Below are 20,936 nucleotides of genomic sequence, written 5' to 3' on the forward strand. Positions count from 1 at the left end.
AATGAAAACGAGCTAATTACACCTACACGCGTGAGCTCAATGACGGCAAGGTTCAAACCAGCAAAGTCACGGTGCAGGAACATTGTAGTGTGATGGCTTACCTGTTTGTTTTATAATTCTTGCAGAAGGCACTCTTACCTCTGTTTTGCACACTTTGGTTCCTTGTCGTGAGTGGTGAGCTAAAGGAAATGTTAGAATTGACACAATGTTAGTATTTCCCATAGTGGGTAAAATTCCACTCAAAGGCAAGGTCGGTCATAATGGACTAAGTCACATTTACAAAGGACTTCATATTTCACTGGCTGTGCTACAAAATTTTCTGTTTTGTAAGGTAATCGGAGGCTGACTCTTTCTCAAGATAGGCAAACAGATATGGAAAAAATTGAGCCATACAAGTTCTTCCCATTGTATTTCAATGAGCACATATCATGATTCTTTGCTTTTGGGAGCCATGAATTCAGACATTCCTTGTAACTACAGTCACTATAGAAAATGATAGGTTGGAGCTAATAGTCTACAGAAATTGTTTACCAGTTGAAGAAGAGTGAGCCTCAGCAAGCACGAGGAGAATAGAAATTATTTTGATCCTTCTTGAAATGTGAGCTAAGTGAGAAACTGTGGATTATTATAAGGAAATCCATAAGAGAAAAAGGATTATAAAAATATAATAAAAGACAAGTAAAACAACAATATGCAAGAGAAGGAAGGGGAGGTAACGGGGGATGGAGATCATGCCCCTGATGTGCAGACCTGGCAATGGCAATGAGAGCTGACATTCCCTGGGCACTTGCAACAGGTCTGGGACAAGTCAGCATTCATGGGCTGCATTTTCAGAATCAAGCTATTATAGGAAACATGGACTCCTGAAAAGCGTTTGGGTTTCGAAGTTGGACTTGACTTTAGTGGTAAGGAACTCTGCCTCTCTGGGCCTCATTTATTACCTCTGGGGAGTGGGTCAGAACTATCTCCTAAATTCAGTGTGGCTTTAAACTGGGATCTGATGGATAAAGAGGGGTCTTCCAAGTAGGGAGAGGGTGGAAAAAGGAGGAAGTCATAGACAGAGGAATAGCACGTGCAAATGTCCTTCATTAAGTGACAACACGGAATGAGATGGTGGGAGGCTGGCACGGACTGAGGCTGGGGCCACCAGCCAGCCTGAGATCATGGGGAACTTAAAAGCACTCATTTTGGAGACCCTGAGTTTGTTTTACTGAAACCACCACTAATTTACAGTGACCTTGTTGAGTGAATCACTGGCCTGAGCCTTTGCTTTCTCGAATCTTCAATTGGGACAGCAGTAGTCACAATAACCAGATTAGGCAAGTGTTAAATCAGATAATGGCATTTTCAACCCCCCAACCAACTACAAAGTTTTGTTCAAAAGTAGCTGTAAGTTTGTGTGTGGTCATCAACTGGGAATAATTAGAAATGGTCAAATTTTTTTCCCAGACTGTTTTACATCCATTCAGTTAATCCTGTCTAGTTAATACCCAAGCCTTCAAACCTCCCAAACTTCTCTAACAATCAAATCACTTATAAATTGCAGGAAGCACAATGCCATTAGCTTCCATAACAACTATGACTCGCAGGTTTCCCATGGGCCTCATCACTGGGCTTCATTATCAAAGACCAAAGAGTCCCATGTCTCAGGAAACCTTGCTGAATCATTATCCAGGATGACACATGGCCTGATCCCAGGCTGAAGCCCAACAAGGAATTCCTGGCTCCTTACCTGGTGACGGCAAGAGGAATCTCTTGAGTACATTGATTTTGTGACAGGTGAATTGATTCAGGCTTCATCTTGTAATGAGGAACTGCATAAAGGAGTCACATCATGTAGTCAGGTTGTAAAAGGAAAATGATTGGGGATTTACTGAAACTTCTATAATTTCATCTGAGTAATCTCTGATAAGTAGGAGTGGGCTGTTGGTGGTCAGCAGAAACCATAACTTAACATATTCTGTAACACCCCTGGCTCCTGGGCGTGGCTTCTCCCAGAGGCTATAAAAATTGCTTTGAAGAGTGAATATTCAATAATATCAAGATTACTGAATTTGGAATTCATCCTTGAGCTCCCCGAAATACAGAGTATTACATTGGAAGGCACTTGGTATTGGAAGGGCTTGAAGTAGAAGTGAACTGAAGCTGAATTCTACATTCAAATGAAAACTTACATGGGAACATAATTCACAAAGTTAAACCTAAGAACTGCTCTGAGCAATGTAGGGTATGGGGTTGCCCGGTGCTGGCCCGAGCCCTCCTGAATTCCTTCACCTCTTCTGTGAAAGGGCAGGAGAGCTCAAGGGTTCTAACAAGGACCAGTAGTTCCTACCTGGTAACCAGCAGACATATGTTTCTTTAATTTTCCCCCTTTGATCTTTGAGTTTTGAAAAGTTCTGCCAACCATAAGGAACTGGAGTTATTTAGTAATTACATATGCCGTGGGTGTTACCACTATTTATTTCCTTTTCATCATGAATAGATTTTAACCAGCCATCCAGAATCACCAAGGGCATGTAATAATACCAGGATGTGAAAGGCCATAAAACACTCTCCCAGTGGCTGTCCCGAGGAATAAAGTTAAGGAAGCACATCAACACAGACATGTCTTAATTCTGGTTGTTGCTCTGTGTTTAGTCCAAGGTTGGTCACAGACCGGACGCCTCTGATCGAAGGGCTGTGATTACTTGCAATGTTATGGGGGCCGATGACCTGGTCTGCTAGTCACCCATCCCTTACAACCATTTCCTGTTATCAGCAGCCCTACAGAGCATGTGGCCCTCATGAGCTGAACACGTGACATTGTTGCACTGATAATCATGGGAGTCCACAGCAACAACATCTGAACATTTTAATGAGGGTGTTGAGCTTTAGTGTGAAAAGGGGAACGGTTCCCTTTAGATCTTAACATTATTTAGAATTGCCAACTGACCTCCACTCCTCCATCAAGGACCCTTGGGAATCTCCAAACCCAAGTTAGGCCTTACTCAAGACAAACTCCTTTGCTATAAAGAAGAGCAGACTTGAGACCCACAGAGGCAACACGACATGGCCCAAACCACACAGTGAGTTGGTGGCAGCCTCTGAAATTCTAACCCAGTGTTGCTTTGTGGAACTATGTCCACCCCCCCACCCCCCCTGCCCCATCTTCAGTCTTTGGGCTGTGGTTCAGTCCCTTCGGCTTTGATGTAACTCATCATTCAAAGTGAGTGGTGAATGATATTTCAAAGGTGAGCATGAACTTACTACTGCTTAGAATTTTGTCAGCTCCCGAGTGAGTGTTGGATTGCGATGCACAATGGCACCAACAATGCACACAAATATGTGTGCGTGCATTCCAATGAGGCCATGCATGTATGTGCAAAGTTAGGGGGACCAAGAGCTTCTGTGAAACAGTAGGCCGGCCACATCTTTCTAAAGTGGCAGGGGCTGGAGCGCCTGGGTGGCTCAGTTGGTTAAGTGTCTGACTCTTGGTTTCTGCTCTGGTCATGATCTCACAGTTAGTGGGTTCGAGTCCTGTGTCAGGCTCTGCATTGGTAGTGAAAAGCCTGCTTGGGATTCTGTCTCCCTCTCTCTCTGCCCTTCCTCTGCTCACTCTCTCTCTCAAAAATAAATAAATATTGAAAAATAATAATAAAGTGGCAGGAGCTGACAGTGTGCCTCCTTCTTGCCAGTTGCCTGTGACAGAAGAAGGACCTTTAGCTCACCCCCTCCCCCAATTTAAATCACCCTATTTCAACAAGAGGGCTCTTGAGTAGACTATGAGATCCTGGGCACATCTGGATCATGTCATCACACACATATGCTGGTGCTCATACATCCCAGGCTTTTAAAAATGACTGATGCTATAAATCTGGAAATGGAACTTAACCTGATGACACCACGGTATGAAAACAAATGTAAACAGCTCACCTCTCTCTGTTCCAAGGACCTGTATTGAATTAAAAACAAACAAACAAACAAACAACAAAACAGTGTTGAGTGACTCTTGAAGATAGAGAATTTTACATTAAACTGTGTGTTTTGGGGGCCCCTGGATGGCTCAGTCGGTTAAGTGTCCAACTTCGGCTCAGCTCATGATCTCGTAGTCTGTGAGTTCGAGCCCTGCATTGGGCTCTGTGCTGACAGCTCAGAGCCTGGAGCCTGTTTCAGATTCTGTGTCTCCCTCTCTCTCTGCCCCTCCCCAGCTCGTGCTCTGTCTCTCTCTGTCTCAAAAATAATAAATAAACGATAAAAAATAAAAAAATAAACTATGTGTTTTGTAGTCATTGGTTAGTAGAATTTGGGCAACATTTTTGCTATAAGTATCGATTTTTTTAAGCTATATATAATTCTCCAAAAGATGAAGCAAAAATCAAAATGTTATGCTGTCTGTGTGCTACAAGAGGCAAATAAATATACGATCTGCTGATGACACCATAAATTGCTTTGACTCTAATGAAAGCAATTGAACCATAGCCGTCAAGGATCTTAGGAATGCGTCCATTCTCACCGACAAGACTTCGTTCCTAAGAGGACACCTGAAATCTGGAATAAGTTCCATGCACAAAGATGTCCAGAGCACCGTTACTTATAGTGTCCAAACTCTGGAAACAATCTACACACCCACCAAAGTGAGGGCCATTAAGTGAATTTTGGTGCTATACTCACTTATTGGAGTATTATAAATGCATTGCCGGCATTTATGTAGACTGTGAGATAGGATTATATTGTAAGTATGTCTCAATGTTACATGAAAAATTCAGACTAGACTCTGAGTTTATGATGTATGTCCATGCAGGTGTGTGGTGTGTGTGTATGTGTGTGAACTGATCTTGGAACCCAGGTCTCCTGACTCACATTGGCTTCACAGACAAGAAACTTTTAGCAACGAATAGCTTAGAGAAGCATTGAATGTCTTGTATGAAGCCAGCCAGCAGACACACTCTTTTGCTTGGAAGACCTCAGTTGGGTTCTGGAAAGAAGACATGCTTTCATCATGGACAGCAAATCAGGGCAAATCTATAGGCTAAGTAAAAAGGGTAATGAATCCATTCTAATGAGTGGTTTGAGAGTCTCCCACTGAGTCCTCCCCAGGACTTTGGACCTGGTAGCTCAAAGTGCTCAGAGCTATTGTTCTCAGGCTTGTCAAAGGAGCTGAGGGAGCAGAGCTGTAAACATGGCTAAGAATTCATCCATCTGGGACAGCAGGTGCTTTTTAAAATTGAGATCCAGTCAACATTTTGCTTGAGGGCTCTGAAGTTAAAATCAAATGTAATTAGAAAAGTGGGGCAAAACCTCTAGTTTCTCCACTTTAACTTTTGTTGTTAGAAAAGAAACATATTCAAGTTAAAAAGTAATGCCTCCTTTATTATTTCCCTCCCTCTATCTGCCCTTCCTTTTTTACTTCTGTCCTTCTTCTTCCTCCTTTTTTTTTTTTTTTTTAAACTACTTTATTTTGTAGTTGTCTCTGCATTTCCTAAGGCAGAGACTCATACTGTGGGGATTAGACCTGGGCTTTCAGGGCCTGGCCCTGTCTTCTGCCAGCTGTGGGAACTTTGACAAGCCTTTCACATCTCTGAAACTTCTTTTTCTCTTAGGGTTTTGTGAAAATTAAAGGAGACAATGAGCCTCTCTTTGAAAACTTCCAAGTGCTATGTGAATTTGACTTGGGGTGGGCAGCACATCATTTCTCCTGGAATGGGCTCCGGTACCCCAAGATACAATTTGAGTCATCTCTTTACACCGAAGCATGGCATTTGCCCTATGAAATGGATTTTGTTGGTGGAGAAATGGCTTTGACCCTTGGCCCAAACTATGGGGAAGTGTCTTGGTAATACATAAGGAGGAAGAATGTGTTTTTCCAGTAGGCCTTGTGTTCTTTAGATGATATCCACTTCTAGCAGAATGCCAACCAAAGTCTCAAAGAAAAACAAATTATCCTGCACAACCCCAGCTGGCTAAAGCTGACCTCTCCACTTCCTCCTTGCTTGTTAGTGATTGGAAGGCCTATTGTCCTTGGAGGCTGATCGATGAGTTATGGACACCAGGTCATCTTGGGTGACAGCCATCTGCTATTTGTGATGCATGAAGTGGACCCACAGGAAGAAAGGGGTGGAGTCCATAGAGTGCCCAGCAGCAGAGTGCCATACCAACTGGGAAAATCCAACAACTCCCAAAACAGGGGGAGCCGCATGAAGTCCTGATTGGAACCAGGCCTGGCCTTCTCATTCAGCAGTTATGTGCCATGATTATCTATGGATGAGAGGTGGCAAGTGTCTTGCTGAGTGACACGTGAGAAGTGTGACTTTTGATTCTAGCATTCTCATAAAGCCAAATAAGAAAAGACAGACAGAACAAAAGAAAGAAAACAAATTAACCTCTGTGGTCTAGATGTAAGAGCATAGGTCAAATGCTAAGACAAGGACCATGTCTCTCAGGAAGCCAGTGAGAATGAGGGAGACCACTGTGGTTATTGGACAGAGACTTTCCATTAGTCACAGTGGACCCATCCCTTGTTAGGGAACTTCCTTATTGGGGGTTAGGGAAGTGAGTGTGGAGGAGCTGGCAGAGCTCCGTCTTACATACTTTCATGCCATTTATGGAGCCTCTACTGCTCACCTGGTCATTTACATACTTGCTCTGACCTACTTTAGCTTTTTGACAACTTTGCCAAGAAGGGTAACCATCTCTATTTTATGACCAAGAAAACAGAAAGAGGGGTGGGGTTGTGTGTGTGTGTGGACTTGCCCAAGTGCACAAAAGTGGTATGTGGCACAGCTGTATTCAAACTCAGCTCTACGTGTGTGTGGGTGGGTACATATATATATATATATATTTTTATTTTTTTATTTTTTGGTACAAAGCCACCTTGTCTTTCTTGTGAAGAACAAATGGTGAGGTATAGTACAATGTCCAACATCTTATTTCTGTAAAGCTGGAGACTTGATGCCTTTGGTGGAAGTTTTATGTCTTCCATGGAACCTGGGATGCTTTTATCTTCATTGTACCAGCGAACACTGAGTCTATTCATGTGGCATAATAGGACCTTGGTCTCAGATCTGGATCTTAACTTGTTTTGCATTAGTTTTCTCCACCTTTAAGGTAGGGATCATAACACATCTTGAGCATAGCTGTTATGAAAATTAAGTGTGATGACGTCTCTGAATCAAATAACATCTTGCCTATCACAGATGTTAATGCACAGAAATTCCCTTCTTTGTTTCTCAGGACTTACCTCATGTAAGTCCTTTAAGCTTATCTGTCTGAAAGGAAAAGAAATACGGTGTTACATAAAATACAGTTCATAATGATCAAGATAAAATCATTCTGAGCCCTTAAAAACCTTTGATTGCACTTTCATTGCCAAATTTATAGCCCATGGTCCAGTGTGATATTCATCACTGTTCTATAAAGCAACTGCCAGGTTATTTTTCTCATAATTTTCTAAGCAACAGAAGAAGTTACAAGGCAATATGAAAAGTGGTGACAGAAAGGACACCAATAAACTAGCTTCTCATTTTCGGAGAATTTAAATAGCGTCCCCATTTTTCCTGACATTTGGTTTTCCATGTCAGATTTCATTAGCACAGTCAGACCCGCTAGTATTACCATGATTGCAAAGCTCTTAGTGTTTTGCTTTGAGGAAGTGTCAAGAGTCTTATGCATGAAGTTAGGGTACGGAGGGATCCCAGGAAGCCACATGTCAGAGAAAGGATGCTCATGGGAGAGGAGACAGAGACAGGAAAACCACGCAATGAATGATGGGACAAGAACCCAATACACAGTGTGCTAACATGGGCCATTCTTCCTTCAGAAGAATCAGCAAGCCTTTCATGGAAACTGACAATTAAGTCAGTTCTCTCCTCTGAACCTCATTTTTCTCATCTGTGAAATGGCCACAAGGGCATTCATCTTAGAGGCGTATTGTAAGGATTGCTAGTGACAAGGATGACAATGTGAGGTGCTCAGTGGGCACTGAGCTGCTGGGATGTGGTTAAAGCCAGATGGAGGGGGATGATGAAGGACACGATGGTGACAAGCACATTCTGTCTGCCAGTTCTGCCAGCAAGAGACTGGCCTTGAAGCAATGCCAGGAGGTTGGGGCGGCAACGCCAGCCCCAGATGGACACTGTTGATTTAGAGCAATAGGGTTGAACCCAGGAGCACATGGCACTCAGGTCTGCATCTTGCTCTCAGACAAGTGGACCGAGGGCCACATTTTGTAACCTGTTTCATCAGCCCATTGGGGGTGCTACATCTGCACCCTACCTCCCCCCTCTTTATTAAAAAAATATTTATTTGTTTTGAGAGAGATAGAGAGAGAGCATGAGCAGGGGAGGGGCAGAGAGAGAGGGGGACAGAGAATCCCAAGCAGGCTCCGTGCTGTTAGTGGAGCCCGACAGACATGAGCCATAATCTCATGAACTATGAAACCATGACCTGATCTGAGATCAAGAGGCTGGTGGTTAAAACCCCCTGAGCCTCCCAGGTGTCCCCTACCTACCTCTTTCAATGGGGCAAATGGGAAGCTAAAGACATATGATCAGAAGAAATAAAGTAGAACAGACACCTATAGTATTAATTATTTGAGTGAAATTGAAGCTAATTTCTGATTTTGATGTTTAAGAGACTGTCATTTTAGGAATACTGACCTACTGGCCATGTGGCTTTAAAATGTGCAGTTGATTTTAGACTTGTGATTTTAAGTTACAAGAGTCAGGCTGTGTTCGACTCCATTTATAAAGAGTTTGAACTGTTGAAGAACACTTGAATTTTTCTAGATTTAACATTTACCTTATTAGGTTTATAAAAGTTGTTAAAGAAAGTGTTGCTCATTACGGTTTAAAGTTAGATGGATATAAAGGTATTTCAAATGTTTACGGAAATTTAACTGAATTTGTAAATAAGTCTTATAGTCTAAGGTTCCTTAATCTATTGAGTGTGTCAGAGTGACTGTCCTTCTGTTTCGATAAAATTGCTCAATTTATAAATAGAACAGTATACTTTATACATGGAAATTTGAGGCTTCAGGAAAGCTGGGCTTTGGAATTGGTAACATTAAAAATGGATTTTTTTTATTTAAAAAGATTTAAAATGTTTTCTTTATTTATTTTTGAGAGACAGAATGTGAGCAGGGGAGGAGCAGAGAGAGAGGGAGACACAGAATCTGAGGCAGGCTCCAGGCTCTCAACTGTCAGCACAGAGCCCGACGCAGGGCTCTAACTCAAGAACCGCGAGATCATGAGCTGAGCCGAAGTGGGACGCCTAACCGACTGAGCCACCCTGGTCTGCCCCCCTCCACCCACCCCCACCAATGAAATTTTAAGTGAACTCAGGTTTAATTAACTCAGGTAATTTTAGGAGTGTTTTTTGTGCACAAAAAGTCTTTGGTCATAGAAACGCCTATGTTGAGAAGACTCCACAAATTATTTGCTCCCTCTACCTGTAAAATGAAGGCATCGGGCTTTGGTGATGGTGGGGGGGAGGTGTCTCTTAAATGGGATTTATGAAGACAGAGAGAGACCTACGCAGTCACAAAACAGAAGAGCAGGGTGGGGACTTGGTCCTCTCCCCATATACCACGCTGCCTCCCTGAGAGGGAGATTCTTTCAGCTCGTGCAAGTTCTCCTGTGTTCTGTCTCAGAGACAACTAAACACGTGGTCACTGACTGCACAGCATGAATAAGCATCTCCACATCCTTTCCTGGACATAATAGGTGCTCAGTATGTATTTGAGGATAATACATTTTACTTTAAAACTAGCCCTGGGGCACCTGGGTGGCTCAGTCAGCTAAGCAAGCATCTGACCTCAGCTCAGGTCATGCTCAGGTCATGTTCATGAGTTCGAGCTCTGCAATCGGCTCTCTGTTAGCGTGGATTCTGCTTCGAATCTTTTGTCTCCCTCTCTCTCTCTCTCTCCTCCAATTATGCTCTGTCTCTCAAAAATAAATAAAACATGAAAAAAATGATAAAAATAGCCCTTCATGAGCCTCCCTTAGATTTTGCTTAGTTTTAATACTTGGATTTGAATCCTCACTTGTCCATCTATGAGCTCCATCACCCTCTGTAAGAGAAGCCCCTTCTCTGAAGCTTGGTTTTCCTGCCTGTAAAATGGGTAACCCCTAGCAGAAATGGGGAGGGTTGATTAAGGGTCTCATGAAATAATACATGTGAAAGCTATTTGGATGCCAAAAACACCTTCCATCTGCAGGACACCTTTAACAGCCACTTTCTTTGAAATTAAACTTTCCTTCTGAGATAATGGTAGGTCTCAAGCACGTGTAAGAAATACTACAGAGAGGTCCCGCTTACACTTAACCCCATTTCCCCCAATGGCAACATCTTGCAAAACATAATAATAATTTACATTCACACTCTAAAATCAATAGTTTCCACCCAAAGTCCCTGCTCCCATGCAGGTTTGTGTATCTTCTTTGTAATCTGTGCTTCCTCTCTTACAGGATTATGTTTTCTCTATATCTCTACAGATTTTTTTCCTTTCCCTTCCTGAATCATCAGGATGTATATTTTTGTCCCCGAGATTGCTTGAACTGATGTGGCGCCAGCTTTGGCAGCTGAAGAGGGAAAACTGTAGTTAGGCAGACAGGTGTTCTGTTGGTTAAATAGTAGGTACCTTATTTAAATTACATTTTGGCTGAACCCTGCACTGTGGGGTGGGAGTTTGCTGAAGAGACAGGGAGATGTGGCTCATGACCTCTCTGCATTTCTGTGTCCTCATCAGTAAGCTGGGGGTTGGGACATTGTTTTCTGCACAGTGCGGCTGTGGGTCTAAATGAGGTAAAGCATCTGAAAGACTCCAGGGTGTAACAGGAGCTCAGCAAATGATTTCCTGTTCCGATGACTCAGGATGCTTTTACTTGGTGCGTGTGTCATGGTATTAACATTACAGTGGATACATTGTTGGAAAGTTATTCCCTTTCTAATCTCTTTCTAGTTATGTCAAAGAGAGAGTCTCAATGTGGCAGTTACTTTATTCAAATAGTGCCTTTGGATTTTAGCTCTCTTCCCTTTTAGGAGAGAGAGAATTCAGCAGGCTCAAAGCTTGGGGCTGAAACTGTGTTGCAGTTAATTAAGGTAATGATGTTTTCTTTTTAAATTAATTTACTTTAAAAAGTGAGTTGAGCAAAAAAAAATATTAAGTGCATGGATATTATAAAAGTCATAATAATGGTGTGCAAGGGGTTGAGAACGAATGCCCAGTGAACATTCCCCAGATTTGAAGCTCTCTTCTGGTTTTCAGTCATCAATGATGGATTGTTTTTTTTTTTTAATTTATTTTTTGAGAAAGAAAGAGACAGAGTACGAGCAGGGGAGGGGCAGAGAGAGGGAGACACAGAACCTGAAGCAGGCTCCAGGCTCTGAGCTGTCAGCACAAAGGTCAATGAGGGGCTTAAACTTAGGAACGGCGAGATCATGACCTGAGCCAAAGACGCTTAACTGACTGAGCCATCTAGGCGCCCCCATCAATGAAGGATTTAAATGGCATTTTCCTGAACTGGAGCACTTCGATTCAACAATTGTTTTTGTGAATCTGAGACTTAGCTTTAAAATAGAGAATGGTTTACATATAACACCCAATGATCATCCCAACAAGTGCCCTCCTCCATGCCCATCACCCCCCGCTACTCCCCCCTCCCCCGGGTGTTATATGTAAACCAACTTGACAATAAACTGTTTAAGGAAGGAAAAAAAAAACCAATCACAACAGAAGCATTCTGATTGGTAAGAATACTCTAACTGCAGGGGACTTAAATACTCCACTCACAGCAATGGGCAGATCATCTAGACAGAAAATCAGTGAAGAACCAATGGCCCTGAATGATACAGTCGACTAGACGGACTTGACAGATATATGTAGAACTTCTGATTCTAAAGCAGCAGAATACACATTCTTTTCCAGTAAGAAAAGAATAAAGTTATGCCACTTATAGCAACATGGATGGAACTGGAAGGTATTATGCTGAGTGAAATAAGTCAGCCAGAGAAAGACAGATATCATGTTTTCACTCATACATGGATCTTGAGAAACTTAACAGAAGACCGTAGGGGAGAAAGAGAAAAATAGTTTCAAACAGAGAGAGAGGGAGGCAAACCACAAGAGACTCTTCAACACAGAGAACAAACTGAGGGTGAATGAAAGGGTGGAGGAGAAGTAAAATGGGTGATGGGCACTGCGGAGGGCACTTGTTTAGATGAGCACTAGATGTTCATGTAAGCCAATTGGACAATAAATTATCTCAAAAACAAAAAAAATAGGGGCGACGGGGTGGCTTAGTCAGTTAAGCGTCCGACTTTCGCTTAGGTCATGATCTCGCGGTTCGTGGGTTCGAGCCCCGTGTCGGGCTCTGTGCTGACTGCCAGCTCGGAGCCTGGAGCCTGTTTCAGTCTGTGACTCCCTCTCTCTCTGACCCTCCCCTGCTCACGCTGTCTCTCTCTCTCCTAGAAATAAATAAAACATTTAAAAAAATAAATAAAAAATAAAAAATAAATAAAATAAAGAATGGCTGAGCTGGTGGAGTCAAATGGCTGCTGAAGCAACAGCTGGACCCACTTTCACCAGTGGTAGAGCAGAGCCCAATACGCTCCGTGGCTGCAGCCGATTGCCACACGTAAATCACAGCCTCCCTTGACAGAAAGCTGTCCACCTTCAAGTGCCTACAGAGCAGCTAGTGGGAAGCACACTATTCTTCCTTGGCTGAAGCAACTCAGCTCTCTAATGTCCCTTCTGTGTTCAAAGAAGGGGAACCTAGCAACAACCTGATGTGGTTGTTTACAGGCAACAGGTAGGTCCTTAGTAATGGTCATCTGACTCCCTACAGGGGCCCAACTCAAAATGAATTTAGAAGCTCTGGCCCTATAACAAAACTCTTTCTTATTCCTGGCACCATGCTTAGTGTCTTGCACAGGCTCTGCAAGGTGTTGACTCCTCAACAGTCTTACACCAACCCTATCACTGACCAAGTCACCTAACTTCTGCAAATCTTAGTGACCTTATGTGCCCAATGGGTAGGGAAGTGGTTTTTACTGGGCATCTACCAGGAACCAGCCACTGAGCCTTAGAAAATCCATACTTTTGGGGCACCTGGGTGGCTCAGTCAGTTAAGCATCTGACTTCAGCTCAGGCCATGATCTCGCGGTTTGTAAGTTTGAGGCCCACATCAGGCTCTGGGCTGATAGCTCGGAGCCTGGAACCTGCTTTGGATTCTGTGTGTGTCTCTCTCTCTGCCCTCCCCTGCTCATGCTCTGTCTCTCTGTCTCTCAAAAATAAATAAATGTTAAAATTTTTTTTTTTAAAGGGAAAATCATACTTTATAGGGCTGCTGGAAAGATCCGGTGAGATGTTATACAGAATATGACGATTCTCTGGAGGGGTTTATGGTGAAGAGACCCAGCCAGGTTCCCGTCCCTTGTAAAAGCAATTAAACAAATTTGACTGTAACTGCGGAAATGCCAGAGTTTTACAAGCAAACTTTTAAAAATTTGAGAGCCACTGCAGTGGTTGGAGTGCTAGACCTGCAAAGGAACTCATCTGCGGACCAAGGGAGCGTCATTTTATACACAAGAAGCCTGGGCATTCATAGGTAAGGCCCAAGGACCCTCAAAGCTTTCTTTAGTGGCAGATATATTCCTAGAAGCTGGTTCCCCCTGGGGTCCTTACCCCTGGTAACGCATCAGATTCATGGGTGGGGTGTGGGAGCGGGGAGTTTTAAAAAACAGTGATGCCGGGGAGCTTGGGTGGCTCAGTCAGTTAAGCAGCCGACTTCAGCTCAGGTCATGATCTCGTGGTCTGTGGGTTTGAGCCCTGCCTCGGGCTCTGTGCTGTCACCTCAGAGCCTGGAGCCTGCTTCTAATTCTGTGTCTCCCTTTCTCTCTGCTCCTTCCCTGCTTGCTCTCTCTCTCTCTCTCAAAAATGATAACATTAAAAAAATTAAAAAAAAAAAGTCTCACTTCTTAGAGCAATTAAAGCAGATACTAGGGAATAATACTTTTAAAAAAGCTTTCCTAATTATTTTAATGTAAAGCTAGGATGAGAAACATTGCAGTAAAATATATAGTCTGTATTCCAAGAGAAAAATCGGGTGTGGGTGCCTAATTCTGTTGGGTACAGATGGGGCATGGTGTTCAGGTGTTTTTCTTTCTTTCCTGTGCTCTGACTCATATCATCCTAGGCGCTTGAGAGAAATCTCATACCTCCTTCCCGCCTCCTCCCCGCCACTCTGTCACATGGGGTCGATTATGTTGTTTGCACAAAGAAGGGAGCTCAGAACTATTGAAGAGCTTTAGGAGATTATACAGCCCAAAGTGTCTCAGCTGGGATCCAAACCCAGTTCTGCTGAGTCCCAACACCTGTTCTTTCTGCATGAAGAAACAGAAGGAAGATCAAATCTGCCTTTTCTCCACACGGAGCAACCTCATAGCCTCTGATATTTTATTCATCCTATTTTCTATCTCTCTACTTCTCTGAGTTTTGACCAGTTCCGTAACCCATTAGACAATTTTCTTGGTAGTTTCAGGGATGGTATGTTTTACGTTCCCAATTCTGATGATACCACATCATGGGTTTGATGGTCTATTATTGTTGTTGCCTTCCTGTCTCCCGTGCTTTGAAAATAGACACCAAAACAGAGCAAATTTGGGGACTCCCAGTCTGGGTAGGGCCCTCTGGAAACTGCAGAAGGGAATATATGTTTATCAGACATGTGCTATGTGCCTGGCCCTGTGCTCGAGACTGTACAGTGAAATGAGTTAGTCCCTACCTTTTGGGGTAGAACAGACTTGTATCCAGATAATTATGTGGTGTCTCCAGGTACAACAGGACGCGACTCAAGGTAATAAGAGGGCAATAGATGTTGGTCGAGGTGGGCACTGTCGAGGTGCTTGGCACCAATCACGTGTAATTCTCACATTAGCCCATGATGTAGGTGGTAAGTGTTACTACTATCCTCCTTTGACCGCCGAGAACAGCTGGGGCTGGGCGAAGCTTAGTGTTCCTCAGCCTGTGCACTTCTGACCTTTCTTTCAGGGGTGATTAATTTCTTTGTTGGGGCTGCGGGACTGTCCTGTACGCTGTGGGGTGTTTAGCGGCATCGCTGAGCTCTACCCACTAAATGCCAGGAGCACACCACGGCCCAACCTGTCACAACAGAAAACGTCTCTGGACAGTGCTGCCTCCCCTGGGGCAAAGTCACCTCCAGTTGAGAACCATTGTCCCAAATCTGCCAGTTGAGAAGGAGGGAGAACCTGAATTTCCGCTGGGGCGGTTGGAATGGACACCTGAGGGCTTGTGTCCCTCCTCACGCTGCTAGACAGGTGGAGAAGCCAACAGAGGAGGGGAAATTGCAAGGGTGGGGGTGGGGAGGTGTTGTCGCATGGAGGATGGATGGTAGCATGAGGCTGCAAAGGATGAACAGACGAAGACACATTCACCAGAAAAATAAGGCGGAAAGGGGCATTTTAGGTTCTCGAACATTCCCCATCAGAACCACTGATGACTGGTTTTCCGTAGAAGCTCAACATGTGGCCGATATTTTGAATTTCTGTATCTATGAAGATTGCCTACTAACTAATGTCTTGTGCCCCCACCCTGCTGACTCAGGCTTGGAGTAAGGAAGCGTCGTTCATTCCATGCAGGAACAGGAGAGACTTCTAAAATAAGGCAATTTCGGAAATTCAAAGTCTCTGGGCGGGGGGTGGGGTGGGAATGTCCATTTATAGTTGTTACATTATGTGATTGTTGTGTTTTTAATTATTTATCCTAATGGCAGTATTGTTTTTGACAACTGGGTCACATTCCTTCAGCCTCGGTGGTGAGAAGCTGGGGGCCAGTAATGGTCTGCAGATAGTCTGAACCCCTTTTTGGTTTTTACATAAAAAGTCCTGATTCTGTTCTGGCACTGAACATTTTCTTTAATGACTGGTTCAGGTCTCAAGGGAGCCTTTGTTTCAATAACTCATTTTATTGCAAAGAAGGTGTATTTTCTGTGACAGAATCAGACTGCAGGTTCTTCCTCAAGGCATCATTGGCAGCTCCGGGCTCAGTAGCAGGGAGCCTGTCTGCAGGGGTGTCTGGTTGTCCTTGTCACCCTCCCCTGCCCACCGGCAACAACATCAAACCTGTCACCTGGGTCCTCTCTGGACATCGGGAACGGTGAGCCTCTGAGGGAGGGGTGACCAGCTGCTCTCTGGCTGGGGTGGCAAGGGCTGGTACTTCTTCGGAAGAGTGACAGGTGGCCTGGGGGAAGAATCACAGTGACAGTGTGAGCAGGTTGGCTGCACAGGTGGCTCTTCAGACAGTCTTGCCCTCCGTGTCCCCAGTGTTGGCCCGGAAGTCAGTTTTGGGGTGCTGGCCGCCTTACAGGGCAGCCCGATCCATATCAGGGAGCCTCAGTTGTCAGAATGCTGTAGTCATTCTCCTAATGAGCCTAAAGCCCCCTCCCTACAATGTGCTCTTTGGTCTGGGTCTGTTTCCTGAAGGGGGCGGCGTAATCTTCTGGAGGGTGTCGCAGGTTTCTCAATATGCCACCTGTCTGAGTTCTAGGGAGACGGGAAGACGTGAGCTCTTGAAACTCCCCACAGAAACATGTCTGAAAGCCAGTGAGCGGCTCACTCACTCATTTCTAAGGCGTATCAGGCACTATTGAAAGAGGCTGGAGATGCAGAGAGGAGAGACCCTGTCACCTTGGCTCAAGACACGTCCCTCTAGGGTGGCAGACAGAGAAGCCACGAGAGGTGACCAGCAAGGGTAGTGCACTCTAGGTCTTCCCGGGGCCCACGTGGGACAGCGGAGTGGCCGACTCACCTGGAGCCCGAGAAGTCCAGGCTGCTGTTCTCACCTTCACGTGGATGTGCAATGAAATAGTAGTTGTATTTCTATATATGCTATATAGAAAAATGCACATATGTGCATAAATATGACACACCTTGTACGTTCCTAAAAGGCATTTCCTAGTCTGGGGGACTCTGTACTGGAAGGAGGGAAAGCATAGAGAACCAGTGGGTTCACCAAGAGCTGATGTGTGCCCGTGTATGGAATAGATGTCTGTGCGTGAGTGGATGGTTAAACGGATGAGTGAAGGCTCGTTCACGCCAACTCTTATTCGTTCTTCCACGCCACCTGTTTGGGTTGCCCTTTTTTAGACTCTAGAGCTTTTCAAATTCTGGAACTAATCATTTAAGTGCCTAGCAAAATAAAATGTCTATGTCAAGGGTCTTACCGAGGAGGTGGTAAAGGAGTCTGCAAAGGAAAGAGAATCAGAAATTAAATTTATTGTTCATTGAGCAGAACTAGTGGTTAACAGTTTTGGGGGGTTACAAACAGAAGTTACAAATCCCAACCGGACTTCCGGGTTATATTTTTCAAGTGATGGCTAAGCCTTTACGTTGTCCTCCTTCCTATGCTTCTAAACTATTGAGTGGGTAACAAACACATTTTAATGATTTCTCTTACCTTGCTTCCCTTTGCGGGTCTGTCTCCTAAAACAAAAGAGGAAGAGCAGTGAGTTTATGGAAATGCCTTCAAGCTTGTTTTACGTATGTTTAAGTGGAAATCATTTCCATTTGAAGAACCTTGATGATGATGTCAATTGAGATTTGTTGAGATCTTATTAGGTATCCGCACCATGCTAAGTACTTCAGTTAGTGATCTCATTCAATCCTTGCCTTTGTTCTAGAAGTGAAAAAACAGAGCTGTGGGGAAGTTACCATCCGGTCAACCCTGTAAATGGTAAAGACTTCTTTGCATGCGGTATGACTCACAAGGTCCTCTCTTTACCACTGATTCTTTTTTTCTTTTTTGAGAGAGAGACAGACAGAGAGAGAGAGAGAGAGAGAGAATCCCAAGCAGGCTATGTACTGTCAGAGCAGAGCCTGACACAAGGCTGGAACTCACCAACTTCAAGATCATGACCTGAGCTGAAATCAAGAGTCGGATGCTTAACTGACTGAGCCACTCCGGCCCCCCTTAACTACTAATTATTGATTAGAATTAATATTCTTAGGGGTGTCTGGGTGGTTCAGTCAGTTAAGTGTCCAACTTCAGCTTAGGTTGTGATCTCACCATTCGTGGGTTTGAGCCCCACACAGGGCCTGTGTGGACAGCTGGGGACCTGGTGCCTGCTTTGGATTCTATGTCTCCTTCTCTCTCTGCCCCGTCCCCATGCTTATTCTCTCTCTCTCTCAAATAAATCAACATTAAAAAAAAGAATTAACATTTTTATATATCTATATAGTTATTTTATTATTTCAAATGTCTTCACTGGACATTTCTGAGCAGAGGAAAATAGTATCATAGAATTTCCCAGATGGAAGGATTTCCTAAGCCTCCAAAATCCAACTTTTATTGTAGACAAAATTAAGGACAAACTAGGTAGAGCAGTGGCTCAAGACCACCTCAGCCTAGGAAAGCCTGAATGAAGCCCAGGAAGGCTCTTCCTGACTTCCAGGTAGTTTTAATTCCACGACCTAATTCAAGTCCAGGAGACTCACTGAGATGCTGCTACTCCGAGCTTGGCGTAGAACCAGGCACTGGGGCTAAGAAGACAGCACGGCTCTTCCCCTGAAGGTGCTTATGCTTGTCCTGCTTACAGACCGATTTCTAGGTTCTGGGGATGTAACGAGGAGGAGAGACACTGTCCCTGTCACCATAGCATTTATACGTAGGGTAGATGTGGACTTAAAACACTATCAGGGGCGCCTGCGTGGCTCAGTCGGTTAAACGACTGATTCCTTTTTTTTTTTTAAGTTTATTTATTTTGAGAGAGAGATGGAGAGAGTGAAAGTGGGGGAGGGGCAGAGAAAAAGGGAGAGAGAGAGAGAATCCCAAGCAGGCTCCACATTATCAGCTGGAGGGTGATGCGGGGCTCATCTTACAAACCATGAGATCATGACCTGAGCCAAGATCAAGAGTCTGATGCTTAACCTACTAAGCCACCCAGATGCCCCAAGTGACCGAATCTTGATTTTAGTTCAGGAGGTGATCTCATGATTCCTGAGCTCCTGCCCCGTGTCGGGTTCCGTGATGACAGTGTGGAACCTGCTTGGGATTTTCTCCCTCCTTCTCTCTCTCTGTCCCTTCCTCGACTCGTGCACACACACACTCTCTCTCAAAATAAATAAATAAACTGAAAAAGAAAACAGTATTAAAAATGTGATGAGGATCTCAGAGAGATAGATCATGGTATTAAAGGGACACATGGGAGACTTCAGTAAGTCTGGCATGTCAGAAAAAGCATCCTTGAGAAACCAGCATTTACTGATCTGTAAAAGCGGAGGTGATGTCAGAGATGGGGTTTATACGGCCGTGGGAGGAGCAGATGAGAAAGCGTGGCTCCTGTTGTGGGTGACTTCACCCTCGGCGGATTGCTGTTCTCTCTGAGCTTCGACTCCTTGTGTGTGAGACAATGAAACTGGACTGCATGAACCAGGCTCTGAAAGGGACCCTGGGGACTCAGGAGCCAGGAGGGCTGGGGGACTGGTGTCTGGCTCCTCTTCCCACGTCCCACGTCACAGGGGGCTCCACTTTGATCTCCTTCCAGATTTCTTTTGGGGAAAGGTCCAGCTGGCCCACAAGACCACAACACAACAAATTCTTGTCTGGATGATTTCAAGGGCTCTTCCGGGTCTAAAATAATTAGTTAATTGAGCAAAATTGCCATTCTTTGTATTTTATTTTTATTTTGGGAAAATACTTTTTAAGAGATAGATTAGATTTCTCTGCACAAATTCAAACACTAATGGCAAACAGAAATCATAGACGTTCTTGGCATTGTAAAAACAAAATAGGATCCAGGACAGATTTCAACAACAGCAGCAATCTGGTTAATGTTAGATCCTTGGCTTTTTCAGTGATATTTCCAAAAAGGCTTGGACCACGTGATGCTCTCTTTAGGTGCCAAGTCAGAAAACCTACGATTAACTCCCCCTCACTTTATTGTGCATTGGCTTTGCCTCTAGAGCTCGCTGGTGGACCCTCTCGCTGCTCTCATTGATGCCTTTCCCTGTGAAGCTGGATGTCGATTTCCTAAGAGGCCTTTCTTCATAGCTACCACTGTATCTATGGGGGATCAATTCGGTTTACTGGGAAAAAAATTCAATAAAGAGAAGGAGTATCTGGGATTTGGTAGGAACATTCCATTTATCATTTCAGTGATATCTGTCCTGTTTGCTTCCGTGTCTGTGAGCTTTGTAACGGACATCTATCTTCCTCTTACTCAATGCCGGTTATTGAGCCCATAGTGTGTGTCTGACATGGATTCATTTCTGATATATTTATCGGTGCAGGTATTGGGGAATATAATGCCAGAACAAAATTTGCTATTCCCATATAATGTACACTTCTGTGACAGAAGGTAGAAAAGAAATAAACACAAGTGTACGATGACAATGAGAGGTGATGGCAAAGTGCTTCAGAGAAATGTGACAGAGTCAGGGGAAAAGCTGGGGCATGGAGACAGCGGCAGCATGAAGAGTTCCCCATGTGTCACGCAAAAGAGATAGGTTCGGGGGTGACCTTTTTAAAAACAGATTCCAGAAAGCCTCTCCGGTTACTGATGAGGAAAGAGAGGCCCAAGGAGAGTAAGGAAGCACATCATGTGACTATGTGGGCCAAAGTTTCCCGACATAAGGAACAGCAAGTGCAAAGGCCCTGTGGTGAGATGAACACAGAGGAAGGTACCGCATGAGTGGTGATTGCAGAGGTAGGGGAGGGCCCAGATCCCCTGCCATCATGCAGGCTGTGGTAAGAGCTTTGCCTTAAACACAGCGCATCTTTTCATTACACTTCATGTGTCCTGTGTCTTCTGTTTTTTTTCTTTTAATTTTTTTTAATGTTTTTATTTATTTCTAGGAGAGAGAGAGAGAGACAGCGTGAGCAGGGGAGGGTCAGAGAGAGAGGGAGTCACAGACTGAAACAGGCTCCAGGCTCTGAGCTGGCAGTC

At 44.2% G+C, this 20,936-nt stretch overlaps 1 protein-coding gene across 1 annotated transcript in view; it reads right to left on the minus strand.

Annotated features, from left to right (window-relative positions):
• Positions 1 to 20,936, minus strand: part of CLNK (cytokine dependent hematopoietic cell linker) — a 171,973-nt gene that overhangs the window by 30,760 nt on the left and 120,277 nt on the right. Inside the window, 7 exon segments of the mRNA XM_077750389.1 lie at positions 139 to 179; positions 1,733 to 1,814; positions 3,913 to 3,931; positions 7,217 to 7,244; positions 16,124 to 16,234; positions 17,217 to 17,236; positions 17,450 to 17,475. Coding sequence (XP_077606515.1) covers positions 139 to 179; positions 1,733 to 1,814; positions 3,913 to 3,931; positions 7,217 to 7,244; positions 16,124 to 16,234; positions 17,217 to 17,236; positions 17,450 to 17,475 — 327 coding nt within the window.

The sequence above is a fragment of the Crocuta crocuta genome, unplaced genomic scaffold, assembly GCF_008692635.1.
Source record: "Crocuta crocuta isolate KB4526 unplaced genomic scaffold, BGI_CrCroc_1.0 scaffold179, whole genome shotgun sequence".
NCBI lineage: Eukaryota > Metazoa > Chordata > Mammalia > Carnivora > Hyaenidae > Crocuta > Crocuta crocuta.